Source organism: Rhamphochromis longiceps, linkage group LG5 (assembly GCF_057381845.1).
Source record: "Rhamphochromis longiceps isolate RC_006_pf linkage group LG5, R_longiceps_female_GT1.1, whole genome shotgun sequence".
NCBI lineage: Eukaryota > Metazoa > Chordata > Actinopteri > Cichliformes > Cichlidae > Rhamphochromis > Rhamphochromis longiceps.
In genome coordinates, this window is record NC_140561.1 from 27195404 (window position 1) to 27212057 (window position 16654).

Below are 16654 nucleotides of genomic sequence, written 5' to 3' on the forward strand. Positions count from 1 at the left end.
GAAGAACATTGTTATCAGTTTTTGCTTATTTGCTGTGCATCAGTCCTTCTTGATCGATCGTGCTGGCAGAAAGAAACTTATGGGCTATGGCTATCTACTGATGGGTATCACCATGTGTGTTCTTACCGTCATGTTGTCAATCAAGGTAAATACATTCAGCACATTTCCTCTTCTTCTGTTGTATGTTAGAGGATTCATTCCATCAATCCAACTTTTACAGGATCTGAATTCATGGATCCCGTATGTGAACATCACTCTGATCTTTTGTGTCATTTGCATTTATGAGCTTGGGCCTTGTGAGTTACTCCTTTTTTTTTTTTTTTTTACCCAACTCCTATATAAAAGATTTCTGCGCCCATACTTGACTGAGCTTCATATCTAAATAGCTTTTTAATGTTTGAATCTTCTTGCAGCTGGAGTGTCTATGGTTCTCCTTGCTGACCTCTTCCTACAAGTCTGGCGTCCTTCTGCTTATGTGGTTTGTGGGACCATCAACTGGCTCTGCATGTTTGTTATAGGGTTGTTGTTTGGCTATATTGTGGTAAGATAGCCACTGTAGATATACCATAATGTATCTCCATCGTTATATGTGTATTTACTCTATGCCACCCTGCTGTTTATCTAAAAGTCTTTTTTGTGTGTATCCATACAGGATGGACTTGGACAATTCTGCTTCCTGCTTTTTGTGGCTTACTCACTTGGTAGTGGAGCATTTATTATATATTTTGTCCCAGAGACCAAAGGAAAGACAATGGTAGAGATTATGGAGGACTTCAACAAACTGAATTACAAGAACAGGACAGGTGATATTGAAAACACTGATGTTGTTCTTGAAACTAAATTTTAACTTTTTTTTCCTCATGTAAGTCACCTGTAAGTTTCCTTTATGCAACCAAGTGCAGTTATTGCTTTTAGCAAAATTCTGATAGATTACATATGCAAAGGGCTGATGTTACATTTGTAAATATGTACAATTAAAAATAAAACACATCTTTGATCCTGGTCTCTGCTTTTATAGTTATTCACATAAAACACCAGCAAATTATATACAGTATTAAGATTTATATAGTTTTTCATTCATTTAGTAGTTAGTTTTTTCAGTTTATCCCTTCAATTTGAATACTTGTAACACAGCAATGTTTTGTGTGTTTTAATAAATTTGTAAATAAGTGAAATTATCCTTCTTTTGATGGTAAGAAAAACCACTGAACTTACCAAAATTCTTGAATTATTAGATGAAGAAAATCACCTGGCCCCTTGTCAGGTTCAGATTACTTAATGGTACCTGCAGAAAGATTCTGTCTGCAGTATAGGTGCGTTTCCCATCCTCACATGCAGTTTGACGACAAACTCCCACAACAAATGAACAGAATACAACATAACAAAGACATAAAGCTAATATTAGCATGTCAGCTGTTCTCTTATTAGCAAAGGGTCAACACATCAGGTAGATTGGCACGCTTAAGCTACAGCTATCAACTTTACAAATAAATAAATAAACAAAGGTGACAGTCATGCCAAATTATTATTGAATTTATAGGGGCAGTTCATCAGTCTACTTTGAAACAAGCTTCAAGCCCACTGTCTTCTAATTTACTTTGCCTCAACAGCAGCAGGTCTAAAGAACAACTAGGCAGGACCTCCCAGCTTAAGCTGCAGTGACATACATATCAAAGAGTTAAAAAAATGTCTTAAACCAAGTGTTTACAATAGTCTAAATCCCTAAACTTGTGGTTTTACCGTTGTTCATTCTGCATGGCTTATTTGTGCATCTGCATTGTGTTTTAGTTTTAGTGTATTAATTTGTGCTCGTGATTCAGCCCTCTTACGCTTAAAATCTAAAAAGAGTAATGACACAAAGAGGAAGAACATATTCATACTCCATTTTCTTCTTTGAGGTCAAACATCCTTAATTAAAAAAAAAAACAAACAAACAAAAAAAAACAAAAACATGACATAAACCAACACTCCATAAATTCAGTAATTTGATTTAAAGTTACCTAGCTGTAGCTTAAGGAAAACAATATAGATCATTTAATTTTACCTTTCAGTTCAGACCCATTTTAATTAAAGTTGTTTGTCTACTTTGTTAGATTAAAACACAGGACACTACATTATTACAGTTATTATCACGATCAAACAGAAGCTATGATGGTTCTCATTTTGTCAAAAAGAGTGGCACTGCGACAAAGTGGGTAATTGTTGGCACTAAAGTGATCATGTGGGTGAAATACTTCACAACAAACCAGGCGATTTAAGTGACTGTGAACACGCCACTGAGTATTTCAGAGAGATTTTCCTCACAACCACCTCTAGGGTTTTTTTAGAGAATGGTGAAAAAAAAAAAAAAATCCAGTGAGCAGCAGTTCTCTGGGTGAAAATGCCTCGTTGATGCCAGAGGTTAGAGAAGAGCCAGACTGCTCCAAACTGATAGGAAGGCAACAGTAACTCAAACAACTGCTCATTACAAACAATGATCTCCACAAAAGCATCTCTAAATGCACACGAAAAACTGTAAGGAACTGGACTACAGCTGCAAAAGACCAAGTACGAGTAATAACAAGACAACAGTTGGGGGGGCTTAAGTTGCAATTTATTTGATGCTCACCTCTGTACCAAGACAAGAGATGAGACTCAATAACAGAGTACAAAAACAAATATCTATAGAAAAGTAAGCTTATATTGAAATATGTCCAAAGACGTTATAACAAAACATGTAGCTCACATGTTTTAAGAGCAATCGTGTACGATGATAAAATACCAAGTGAACATATTTTACATTTGTGTTTTTATACAAAAGTGTCAATGCGAGTCACTCTGTACAATAATTAACCTATAGAAAAGAGGACCTTTTTTTTTTTAATCCACTGCTGTGCACAATCAGTATTTGGAAGGCACTTCGCAACAGACAAAAAGCACAAAGCAAAAACACCCAGGCCGAAATAATACGTCATGTTTTACACTGGAGTACCAACATAAATGAAACAAATTATACATCCCTGTGGGGGAGGAAAAAAATCAAACCAACTACAAAAAAAGAAAGGTTGAATTACATCCTTACAGCATTTTACACTTGTCTTGAAATAATAATTATGACAACACAACCCTTATTACCTTTCAAAGAGTAAATACTAGTGCAGAGTGGATCAAAAAAGAAAAATCAAAAAAGGTCAGCTGGCAGCCTGAGCGCTACCGGAGCAGAGTTATAGTACAGTGAGCAGTGAAACGACTACTGCCACCAACCAGTGATCGACAATCAGTCCCCACCTCGGCTCGCATGCCAGAACATGCAGTTTACCCTTCAAATGGCCATAACTTAACATCCCTCCACAAAACAGACAAGAAAAAAAACAAACAAAACCAACGGAGAAAAAAAAAAAAAAAACTTTTTATGTACAGGACCACCACTTACAAACACTGATCATATTGGTTGGTTCTTTTATATATCTATATATATATATATATTTATATATATTTATAGAGGTGTATATGGAAGGTATATACACTTGTTACAATCACAATATAACTATAAATAATAAGGGAATGTACTGAATTTAACAGACTCAATTACCCACAAATAATAATTAAGCAGAAAGCAGGAAACAGATCAAACAGAAAGTCACACACAATTATACACTCTGTTTTTGTTAACAGAGAAACACACACACAGTTTGCTGCTGGACCCAGCCTGATTTGCATCATGATACACTTTTAAAGCACAAAAACAAAACACCAACCAATGAAAAATGAGGTCCACATGACACTAAATCATTAAATTTAGAGCATTAAAAAGAGCAGATCCCTTTCCACAAATGTTTCAGTGCCACCTGTCGGTGTTTTCTGATTCACCACCACTACAACAAAGAGGGATGAAAGAACATTGTGAAAAACTGGGATTTGTGTTTGTCGGTAATTTAATCAATAAAGTGAATTACATCTGCAGATACATGGGTTACTTTTTATATAAATTCAAAGCATCGGCTGGTTTCAGCTTCAAAACACCAATTCTTCGGGTCTTTAACCGTCAGCCACACCGAAGATGTTGCGTTGTGCTTCAAGACACTGTAAAAGGATTTTTTCCCCTACCCTTATAAGCACACATGAAAAGAAACAGCAGTGTTCAGAGGAATGTCTGTGAATAAACACAGTGAGACACCCAGACAGGTACTCTGTGACCATTGCGGCAAGCGCAGCACGCGGCGGCAACAACACAGCAATAGCAATCTAAGAGGAGGGAGAAGAGTAACAGGACACGAAACAATGACACATTAAAGAAAGCCAAATATGTTCTGCTGACTCACAGGTTGGTGGATCACATTGCAAATCTTTCCTCGAACCCTCTCGATGTCTGTTGCACAACACACACAAACAACAAACACGCATCTATATTTAATATAATTTAGAGTGAAAATAATCAAACTGAGCAAATCACAAGATTTTTGTTTTCACACAATGAAAGGGGGAAAAAAGAACTACACAAAATCAAGGGCATTAATAAGTTAATAAAATATAATCTACATTTCTCAAAATATATACCGAAAATATACCTGACCTTGGTCCCTGTTTCATTTACACAACTGATTTAACACCTAAAAAAAACAAGACTGGGAAACGCTGTCCATGTAGCAGGAAAACAAACCTCAACGCTAACAAGCTTATGACGATTCAAGACAGATTTTGCATCCAAATATGTTAAAAAGAAAAAGAAAAAAAAAATCTCATAGGAAAAGCATTCAGGTACACTGTGAAGATCACAACAATAAATGGCTTCCCTCTCCTTAAAGGAACATTTCACAAATAATTCAACTCAACACATAACAAAGGGCTTTTTAAGTGCTTCCTAACACCTACCAGTCCTACTCACTGGCATAAGAACTGACACTTGACACACTGGAAGCAAAAAAAAAAAGAGGAAAAGAAACAGCATGAAATGCACATCAAGCCTGTTATTAATATTTCTTCTTTAGCATTTAACAGATTAAAAAAAGCCCTGCTAGCAAACTTTAAGCCAAATTAAATCTCTTTACTTAAGAAAAAAAAAAAGTCCTCTCTTAAAGGTAGTAAGTAAGGTAATGAATACAGAATTTAGCCCTCTTGTTGCTCTGAGGTAAAGACATCTGTTTAAAGACTTAAGGGGAGCGTAAGGATATAAAGCATTAAAAATTCACTGTGATGGCCATGGGTCTATTAACCAAGTACACCAGAGTAGGTGAAGTGAGCAAAAGGACAAAGATTACTTTACGTTTTAACGATGCAGTACAGAATTCATCTCAAACATGGGGATTTAACTGTGATTGGTAAATCACACATAAAAGCTGAAAGCCCTTTTCAGACGTGCGCTCCTTTGACTGAATGTCTTGGTCACTTTTCTTTAACAATTACCAAACTCGTTAGGTCAGACCTACAAGCGTTTATCCATCATGAATTCCACAAGAGAGACCTTGCTTCTAATAAGGAGTGTGGTTAATTACTCAATAACAGCAATACTTAATGCCACAAGCACAAAAATCTACTTACGGGAAACAGTGGGCTGAGTCTTTACACCAAATGGCTCTCTGTCATAGGAACATTAATGTTAAAGTGACCCATGTCTGAATTGTCTGATTGCCATCACTTTAACAAACTGATAAATATAATCAGGGTCTGAAAAGGGCTTTAAAGAAAACAGAACTTCGACACATCCCTAGCGGTTAAAGGAAATAAAGCCTTCACGTAATTTCTTTATAAAGCAAAATGCCAGACACATACATAATCTGGAAAAGTAGAAAAGGTAGGAATTATATGGCAGTCTTTCACAAAAATATTGGATACACATTAACCAACATGACAAAAAAAGAAAAAAAAAAAAAAAGTAGTCTTGAGGCAAAGATATTCCCAAATACAGAGTATCTTCTGTGGGCAACCCAGCTTTGTCCTAAGAAAAAGTGGCTTTCCTGCAACTTGTAAAGCCTCAAGCAAAAAAGGTCACTTTCCTCCAAAATCAATTCCACTTTGACCCACCTCAGCGTCCACCAGTGAAGAGGCAAAAGCTGATTGAACTATCTGAAAGCCAAAGGACTCGAGCAGAGACATGTTTTGTTGAGGGGAGAAGGGAGACGTCAGGGAAGGGGCTATATCACTCAAGCTGGACCCCGAAACGCCCTGGACCTTCTGGGCTTTGTGAACTCTGTGCTGGTGCTTGTTGAGGTAGGACTTTGTGCGGAAAGCCTGACCACAGATCCCGCAGATAAATTTCTTCTCAGGGTCTGTCTTGGCTTTAGATGCCTCTGGAGAGACCAAAGCCCCCGCAGAGGCGCCATTGCAGGGCAAAGAGGGCATCTCGAGTTCTGGTCCGTCGGTTTTGTGTGGAGATTTAAGCTCTTCGCTGTTGGACAAATCCCCGAATGAAGGATCTGATTCTTCCGATTCCAGGTGAGGACATTTACCAGCGTTTTCCTGCCCGTCTGAGGTAGATACAGCATGGACATGAAGAGGGAGGTGAGGCAAAAGAAAGGAGGGGGGGGGGGGGGGGGGGACAAATGGGAGAAAAAGAGAGGCATGAATTAGGCTTTAGGCTTTCTCAAAAAACATCTTTAATCCATTTGTTGGCTGGCACCTGAAAAGAAATAAAATGTAAACTTCGGGGGTCACATGAGAAAGCACCAAGCATGGGCAGAACCAGTTACGATGACTGAAAGACATGAATAATTAAATACAGTTCTTTCCAAAATGTGGCTACAGCATTTAACTACACAGTCATCTAGCTCAGTCCATTTGCCCGGTGTCCACTGAGAATTCTGCTGTGCTCATCCAACCAATAGGCCATGCTAGCACCATGCCCCCACCCACCCTCCTGCTGGACTGTACTGACCTGTGACAGGCCCATGGACGGGGAAGCCAGGCACCCCGCCAGAGCGACACTCCCAGAAATATGGAGCCCCACCTGGCTTCCCCATGAGCAGCTCAGGCTGCAAGCAGAGGGTTGAATGGCCAGGCTGGGGAAGAACTGGGTGTCCAGAGAGCCCATGAAAGCGCCCCTCTGCCTCAGACGAGGTGAGAAGCAGCTGGCGACTGGCGCACAGGTCTACACAGCACCCAGCCAGGGAGAAAGGAAGGGGGAGGGACAGATATAACAGGCCGGTGGAAACCATACGGACAAAAATACCTTTACTTCATCACTAGTGTTAATGCTGTTTGTACACAGTATACTAGACATGTACAGTACTGAAAATGAGCCCATGCTGAGTGAGTCCCTTCACTAAAGCTGGCGTTGATGAATGAATTAACCTTTTCCTCAGCTCACAGTCAACAAACAATAAATCCCTGGCTGCCTGACTGCTTTAATCAAACTGTGCCATTTCATTATAATCCTTGCTGAAACTTGATTTGTTAAACACAGGTGCAATTAAAAAACTACACGGGATCCTTTGATTGCACATGCTGGCTCACTAAAGCAGCTAAAGAATGGAGCCAGCAATTAATGTCACCAGATGCATCTGCGAATCGAGCTGTATCTTGTCACAATGCCCCCCCAGGGAGAGAAGTGTAACGTTCACACGTCTCACTGGTCCTGTGACACGAAGTGAAGGTTACAGGTAAAAGAACAAAAAAGAAGTAGAGGGGAAAAAAAAAAAAAAGGGGGGGGGGGGGGGGGGGACGTGTGCTTGTCAGTGGTGTCGGTAAATGTCTGTATAACCAGGGGCGCACATAAGTGGTCCGCAGGTGCGCATTCGCTGTTAAAATAAAAGATGCACACCAGATAAGAAGTAGCAACGCGCGTTTGCGCACATAAAATTTTCTGGAGGAGGACAGACATTTGTTTAGAACTCTTAAAGATGTCGAAGAAGCTCCTTTAAGCAATTACTTTGGTGTTCCTCCACCTCCAAAGAAATGTCAGAAGGAGTCCGAACCGCAAAAGAAGCGCGTATTCTCGGAAAAGTGGTTGCAGGAGGTGAGCTGGCTTCAAACAAATGATGAACGCACAGAGCTCTAGCGGACAAAAACAGCGCCTTTTATAAGTACGCGAACGCGCGTTGCAACTTCTTATCTGGTGCGCAGCGCGTCTTTTATTTTGACAGCGAATGCGCACCTGCGGACCACTTATGTGCACCCCTGTGTGTGTGTAACTGTATTTCCCTGTATTTAAGTTTTACAGCCTTTTCTGCTGATGAAAACCTCCCGCATTCATTCTATACTGAAGTTGTGAAGAACTAGAGAAATTGAAAAGTTCATGTCTTCCTATTATGTATTATTGAAATTTCTAGGTTTTTTGTTTTGTTTAAAACAACAACAACAACAACAACAACAAAACCCAAAAAACCTTGTTTATAAATAAAGGACAGTCTGACCAAATACCTAACAGAACTTGTTCTTTAATTTTACACATTTAGCAAGTAGAAAAACTGAGACCTACAGTCGAAACTGCACTTCTCCATATTATATGTTAATATCTAATTGCTTAAATGTTTAAATGTCTTTACACCGACAGAAAGGAGAGTTTTGCTGGTCCAGTACACTTAAAGATCAAATTGGCTGTATGTGGCCTATGAGGTAAAACAAGTTTAACTTATCTGGTATAAACATGCTTTTTTTGTGTCATTTCAACAGAAGCTCACTTTCCTTTATAAGGTTTAGAAGTTTAAAAAAAGAAAGAAGACCAGCTATCCCCCAAACTAGATCCTGACCAATATTATCAGTTAATATTGTCCAATCACAGATATATAATCAATAACGGTGGGCAACTTTTCAGATATATATATGGAAGGCTTCTTTTAATGAAATATAGTAAATATAGTGCTGCAAGTTTGTGACATATATTGCTGGAAAAAAAATTAAATTTTTTAAGTAAGAACATCATTTTCCCTTTTTAGTATCAGAGCTTAATATATAGTGTAGTAATAGTGCTTTCTAATAGCTCTTTGACTAAAAGGTATGCATTTTCTGAAAAGACAGTTTGAAGTTGCTATTATAATTGTGACTGCTGCACTTAATTTTACAAATGCCACATATAATTTCAAAGCATCCTGCAGTGGTTCTTGGGATTCTCATGCTTAATTTGCACCTGTGACAGGTAAGAGGTGTGAATTTTAGAACCCTGTTGATGTTTCCACTGACATATTATGTGTAGTTGTTAATGTAATCCATTATTTTAAAAGCCCAAGTCATTAAATTGTAAATCAACAGAAGACAGCATTTTCTTTGATATTACATTTAACCACTTGTGGGTTCGGTTCACAGTTTCTCCAACAGAAATGGCACAACTACGAAAATTTCAATGAATCCAGGGCAAATGGAGCACACGTTAGGACGATCATGCAACACTGTGCATAGCCCAACAACAGTTGATGAACCAGCCAAGCAGATACAGACACTGTTAACCATACGGCCATGGCCATGCTGGACAGACACACGCGTACAAATAAAAGAAATGTGAATTAGTATGCGACCTGCTAACATGGTTGAGAGTAAAAAAAAAAAAAAAAAAAGGTCAGCTTAAGAATTACAAAAAAAAGGATAGATCTTCAGTTATTCCAAGTGGCAACAGGAATATGTAGGCAGTTTTCAAAACAAAACAGGGTTTAAAAGAATAGTTGTACGTACACATCACATTAGAAATAAAGCCTAAAGTTTGAGATGAGTCCAGGATGTTAAAAGATAAATTAGTTCTCCAACTACCAAACAGATTTAATGCTCTAGGGTGTGACAATAGTTTCCCGCAGCCCTACCACCCCGACCTTTGGCATGAGTCACGAAGCTGGCCTGAGCTCACTGGCATTTCCAGCTTTTTATGTAACACTGACCGCATGCCTAATTAACCTGGATATCATTAATAAAAAAATAAAAAAAATTGGTGCCACAGTTAGAGAATAATTACAGCAACTGTCGTCACAGAGACGTGCAATACTTGACAAATGAAGGTGCAATAGTAAATGTTTCAGCAAAAAGCTTGGAAGCAGGAGCTGATGTATGCGTGTGTTAACATATACAGAGATGCAGCAGCATGTTTCTCCCCCCCCAAAGAAAATAAATAAATAAACGGCCGCAGAACAAATGAAAGCCAGAAACATGAAAGTTTGGGATGGGGCGGGCGGCTGCTTGCCTTCCACTGAGCACTGGCGTCCCATGTGGTAAGGGTTGCCGTTGTGCATCTGCAGTTCCCCCCTTGGCTCAGGGAAGGTGTGCATTGTGGCAGAGGGGGGCAGTGGAGAACCGTGGTGTGTCTTTATATGCACCTTAAGGTAGGATGCGGTGGAGAAACCTGGGACCAAAGGAACAAAGAAGAAGGAAGTTGCTTGACACACTGACATCCCCGCCTGTGAGAGAGGTGTCCTGAAACAAAGGCGTACTGTTCGAGTTTGCTCCCACTCCATGATTCATTTCTGGATGTGTGGTGAACTGAGAATTGTACTGCTCCACAATGTCAAACAACAGAGCTTCAAACAGTTTTTTTTGTATTGTCTGGACTTGTAAAAATAAAGACAACATAATAATACTACAGTTTTACTAAGCCCCTGGGAGGAGAAAGGGCTTTTCCCATGGATCACAGTTCTTACAGATGGAATGACTCCTTTAAAAACACACTGAAATCAGTCTAAATATAATTAGATTTCTCCAATAAATTTTCAACAGTACTGAAGACACACGTCAGAACAGTAAATAATCAGGTCAGCCAGAGGAGTCCAACCTGCATGATCACTACTGGCCTGTTAGAGACTCTACTGAGTCTCACTCTCTGTAAAGGCCTAAAGATGCAAAAACCAGACACGTGAAGAAACCTTCAACATGTATGACTGAGACTGTAAGCACCATATGAAATTCAATGTTCAGACATGCAATTGCAAAAAACTAAAATCTGAACCCTCAGCAATTTCCAGGATACCTGAAATGACCGTCGTGACTTTAGTAGATCATTATAGCAACTTTTGCTGAACACCTGATGAGGACAAGGTTATGTTCAGAGTTTTGATTTAAAATCGACTGCAAGAGTAATTTTTTTGTCATTTCTTTTATTTAAGTGTGACACACGCACACCATCTGCTGAAGAACTGCATTTCATACATGCAACATGTTGAGCTGCACATGACTAATAACACTAAAAGAAGCCGTGAAGTTACAGCAACCCAAACTGTATGCGTCACCATTGTTGCAGGACTTTGCATGCATTCAGTTGGAGATGTCGAAAATGTGAAAACCTGCCCTTTATGTTCGGTCCCCAACCAGCTGCCAAGTCAGTTTTACAATACTGGAACCGCAGCTAATAAAACAGACTGACCAGTTCACTAATTTAGTCACAGGCTCTTAATCACCAGGAATAATCGAGTGATAAAATCCACTTTGTTTTGATCTGGCCACATCTCGCATCAGGCTGTGAAAAAGTATGAGGCGTGAATGCACAGAGTAGTCTTTAATATTTAAGTGCGTCGAGCTTAGTTTCACACCAGTTCTGTGCTGCTGTCGCATTAGAAATGAACTGCGTCGCTGAGAGCACACGGAGCGCTTAAATAAGATCAAACAGATCACACATTTTTGGCAGCATTGCCAAATTCCCTCATTTGCAGCAGAGTGGACTTCCAAACTTTTTTATATTCTTTATCACCCATTTATCTGACAGTGTCTTCGACTGATATGAAATGACGCATCAAACACCCTCTTATACGAGTGCACGGCCTGGAGCAGAAAGTTGGTCAGCACTGTTCTGAACCCCCCCAAGTCTGAGATCAAGTTTTAGGTTTTTCAATCTAGCCAATGATAAGAAAAACTCGCTTACTTAACTGGAATTACAGTACGCACTTCTGGGCTGTGAGTGATTAATGAAGCCTCCCCAATATAGGATTTTTAGGACAGAGAGATGCTATTCCTTCTTTTTTTAGACAAACGGATTTTGCCCAACAGTTATAGTTGCTGCTGTTGTTATCAGGGAACATTCAGAGTAATGGAGGAACAACTGATGGACGTTTTTCCCCACTTGTCTTCTTATTTCCATTTATTCACCATTATAAATGCTGATACTGGCTGATAATATTGGACCACCAATAAATCGGTCAGGCTTGTTTGTAAATCAGACTGATCTGTCTATGACTGTGATTCAGATGAAGATCACAGCAGATTTTATGGATAATCAACAGAGAAAAATTTGAGATGTAATTTTACATCCATGTAGTGAAGTTAATCTTCACAAACAGATTCACTGCCAGATTATGTTATTCAACTTCAACCCACAAGCTACAAGAGCAACCAACTAAAAAAACAACTAAAATCTCTTATATAATCAAAATCTTACTTTTAAATATCACAAGATCACAAGGCAGTACATCAACCATAACTCTAGACTCGTGTCTTATTTTTCCTAAAAGCACATTTACCAATATATCAAATAATATCAGTCTGTATATTGTGAACATCCAGGACGTCAGCACCCTCTGGATATTGATCAAGATAGGGGGTAGAAAGGTTTCAGATTTCGAACCCGAGTACAACGCTGTTTTGTTTTTTGAAGGAATTACCTTTGTTGCAAATGCCACAGTAGTTATGAGTTCCTTCACTGTGTTTCTTGAGATGGTCTGTCATGTAGGCAGCTCGCAGGAACTTGCCGCAAACTTTGCAGGGGATTTTGTCCTCGTGGCATGCAAGGTGAGAGCGGAGACGATCTCTTGTGGCAAAAGAGGCATTACAAATCTGAAAGACAGAAATCACTGAGCTAATGCCTCTCACAGTAGAAAAAAAAAAGAAACTCATTAGATGCGGCTATTCACTAAGTAAGACAGACATATTGATCCTACCTGGCACTTGTGAGGTCTCTCTGTTGTGTGTACTTGTTTGATATGTCCATTCAGGTGGTCTGGTCTGAAAGAAAACAGTGCAAATTAAAGTCTGTGCATCATGAACTGATATGCCTGAAATCAGAACTCCCTGTTAACCTGTATGGAACTCTGTATATTAGTACTATATTAATTTCTCAATTGCATGAAAATCAATCACGAGAAGGAAGCTACTCAAATTAATTACATTCATTCATGTCTCAGAGAGCTGTCCTCCCACAGTGTGCAAGCTGGCAACGAGGTACAGGTGAGCTGTATGACATTAATATAACAAAGGAGTCCTTAAGAGGCTCCTTTGTTTTAAAAACAAAATAATCAAATCAAGGCTGAAGGTAAAGCAGCCTTTTCCTCAAAAGAGGGTTTACTAATAACATTAACAGTGTCACTGTTCTATTGAGGGGCTCTAGGAAGCCAGACTGGTGACCCTGTATGCTCACCAACCTGAAGCCAAAGTAGCTTAAGAGAAAACATAAAAGTATGTCTTCACAAAGGCGGCCAGTAAGAACTCTTCAGTCATACCTGTGCTGAGACACACAAGATTTCTGGAAAATTTGTGGAGAAAAAAAAACTGCTGCTTTCTTCATCATGTCAGAAACATTAACCTCCAAAGCAGTAGGTGGAGGCAGTGAGCTAAAACCCAACCTTCAACTGGTTTGAGTATCTGAAAACAAAACATAGTGGTGATACTTTAACGATTACTTACACTGGTTATCCTGAATTTGACAGCTGTGGCAGGACGCATAGTGGGAGGTAAAGTAGTGATAATGTTATATGAAAGGTGCATGCATGGCTGCACGGCAGTAGTTAGAAACCATGGACAAGATCCTTAGCTGTTGGAAAGATGGTGGCGTCTGTGCATCTCTAAAAGCTGCTTTGACTGTTATATATAGAAGCACTCACTTGATACAGTCACATAATGGACTAAATTACATGTGCTGATTTACACATGTACCTTTAATTATATTAAGGAACAACAAAGCACATTTCTGTCTGGGATGATCTGGAAATTTAGGGCATTAAGACCCAGTAACAGCACTGTGTGTGGTTTTTGTTTTGTTTTTTACAACTCCCAACAGATTCTGACCAATTATCATCATCATCATCATCATCATCATTATTTATACATCTCATTCAACTCACCTTGAAAACCCTTTACCGCAGCTTTGGCACACATAGGGTTTGCCAACTGAGCCGTCGTGGGAGCGCACATGGTACGACATCCTGTCCTTGCGTTTGAACCGGAGCCCGCACACATGGCAGGCGTATGGCTTCTCCCCGGAGTGGGAGAGCTTGTGTCGGTTCAGGTGGTACACGTCGCGGAAAACTTTCCCGCAAATGTCACAGCCGACGTGCCGCCTGGTCCTCTCTCTCTTGCGGCCGTTGTCCAAGGCGAGGCCTCCGTGTAACTGCACGCCGTTTTCCAGCAGCCCGGGCTGAGATAGAAGAGAAATTCCGGCCGGGGCTGACAGGCTGTCGCTGAGGTTGTTTACAGCCCCGCTGGAGGCTCCGTGCTGCGCTTCGTGGTTCTTCAAGCGGGAAGCCTCGGTGAAAGCTTTGCCACAGGTCCCACAGGGAAACAGTCCGTTGTCTTTCTGGGGGCTGTTGTTAAAGTGAACAGCCTCCACGGCTCCGCCAGCTTTCTTTGGTCTCCCCCTGCACCGTTTCGACCCCGGGGAGCCAGCGTCGTGAGGAAACGCGTTCCCCGTTATTTCCGCGGATGGGGAGACTGGCAGTCCCTCAACGGGCTCCAACATTGGCACCGACGACTCGCCGCCGTCCTCCAGAATCGCGGCCGCGTCTTCACCTCCGTCCACATGCATCTGCATGCTGTTAGCAAAGCTCTGACCGTTCACCAGCATTCCCGTTCCGTTTACCAGACCCTGGTGAGCCACCGGGAAACCGAGCTCCGTGGCCCCCGTGGCCTGGAATAGACTGGCATCTCCTCCCCGAGAGGTCGGGACGAGGATTTGTACGTTAGACTGTTTGATAACCTCCTGACATATCTCAATAACCGAGCGCATCAAAAGAAATTTGGCAGCTGTCATCAACTCCGGGAAACACTCCAGTCGGACCACGATCCTAGACGTGTACGCGAAGTCCAGGATGTCTTTAAAAACTTTCGGGCTGATCGTATGCATCTCCAGCTCCTTGGCGTCGCCGTCGCCCTCAGTCTGACGGCTGAAGACCGACTCGAAGTACTCGCTGCAGGCGGCTAATACTGCTTTATGGGCAGGGAAGCTTTCCTCGCCGACGCGCAGGATCACATCGCAGAACCTGCCTCCATCTTTCCTCTGAATGTTGAGGTTGTGTAGCATCTCCGCACTGTGCTTGCTCACCTGGTAGGTGTACGAAGAAGTCCAAGACGGCTCTGCTACTTTCTCCATGCCGAATTCATCCAATAACAATGGTTGTTGGCGACAAAGGTCGGAGAAATGGCAGATTATGCGTGAGGATTTCGATCAACCGAAAGCAGCTAGCTACAAAATCCAAAACCAGCCGCCCCTCCCGTCGTTTTAGCATCTAACGTTAAAGGCTAGCAGTAGCAGCAGCAGGGAAAAATGGCAGCCCCCCAGCTTCCTGTGAACTTTGACCCTGCTTTCTTCAGGGTGGGGGTCGCTCGCTTTGTAATAATAAAAAATATATATCGATATCAGTGCTTTGACAATGAATGTGTATTTTTTATTTTTCTCTGGTGGGATCGGCGCTGCAGCAGTACTCCGGCGCTGCAGAGGTCTTTCATTTCTTCATGCCTTATGTTTGTACGCAGGTCTCTTCCTGCCTGCTGTCTGTGAAAACCCCTCCCCCAACCAGCCAACCACAACCCCCTCCTCCCGTCACTCTTTATGAGCGCTGTCTGTGAGCCTATTCAAAACACATGCAGAGCACAATGCACCAGTCACTTCAGGTAAGGGTCGAGCTGCACAAGGCAATACAACTGTACTTATTAAATATACATCTCCACTGATGAACTGTAGCAATAATTTGGCTGTTTACCAGTTTTAGAAATGGGGGGGGTTAGTTATTATTCCTCAAGTGGAAAAAAAAAAAATCACTAAATTACCGAGGTTGTCCACTCATCTGCTGACACAGAACACTGCAGGCTATTTACCACAACTCACTGGGCGACTTCAATAGTTACACTTTGCTAGAACCAGATTGGACCCCTTTTACTTGTAGAATAGCCATAATTATTCATAACAGACTTCAACAAGGTGCAGGAAACAGATGTTGGGTCATCATGCACCACGTAGTTGCTGCAGATGAACATCCATGATGTTGGAGCTGGTGACTGGAGTCCACTAGAGTAACATGGCAGTGATTCTGGTGTCAAGTTTGAGAATGAGCTTTGTGTATATCATCCTGCTGGAAGCGGCCATCAGAGCACTGGCACACAGTGGTCTATAAAGGGATGGACATCAGGAAGAATACTTGTGTAAGAAGACCCAAGTAGATCAGCAGTTTCTGAAATGTTCAGTGCAGCCCATTTAGCATGACATGTTCAAAGTTCAACCCCAATCTGATGCTCCATGTAAACTTCAGGTGATCTTCTTGATTACATCTACATGTCCAAATTAGGGTGTTGCCATGTGACTGAAACCAGTATCTAATCAGACAGCAGCTGAATAAATGTACCTAATAAAATGTTTAAGTGTATATACCCACAAAGACTGAGTGCAACGATCAATCCACACACCACCACCTTAAATATTTCACAAGTACTCAGGATAAAATAAATTTAAAAAGCAACCTCAGTTTCTCATAATTAAAGATCAGATTTACACTGAACATTTAAGGAGATCTTGTAAATACAATCTTTTGCAATCTAAAGTTTACCTTTAAAAAGTTTAAACTTTGAC

At 40.8% G+C, this 16654-nt stretch overlaps 1 protein-coding gene across 3 annotated transcripts; it reads right to left on the reverse strand.

Moving 5' to 3' along the window:
• Window positions 1-2579: 2579 nt before the first annotated feature.
• Window positions 2580-15550, reverse strand: patz1 (POZ/BTB and AT hook containing zinc finger 1). 3 transcript variants are annotated; one of them, XM_085407015.1, is made up of 5 exons: window positions 13938-15550; window positions 12759-12822; window positions 12483-12654; window positions 6851-7063; window positions 2580-6443 (listed from the first exon to the last, which is right to left on the reverse strand). In XM_085407015.1, the coding sequence occupies exons 1-5, from the start codon at window positions 15179-15181 to the stop codon at window positions 5965-5967; spliced, it is 2172 nt and encodes a 723-aa protein (XP_085263141.1). In that variant the 5' UTR covers window positions 15182-15550; the 3' UTR covers window positions 2580-5964. The 3 variants fall into 3 exon arrangements, with proteins under 3 accessions (XP_085263141.1, XP_085263143.1, XP_085263142.1); XM_085407017.1 differs by lacking the exon at window positions 6851-7063 and adding an exon at window positions 10079-10237 and having other exon boundaries at window positions 13938-15549; XM_085407016.1 differs by lacking the exon at window positions 6851-7063 and having other exon boundaries at window positions 13938-15547.
• Window positions 15551-16654: the final 1104 nt, after the last annotated feature.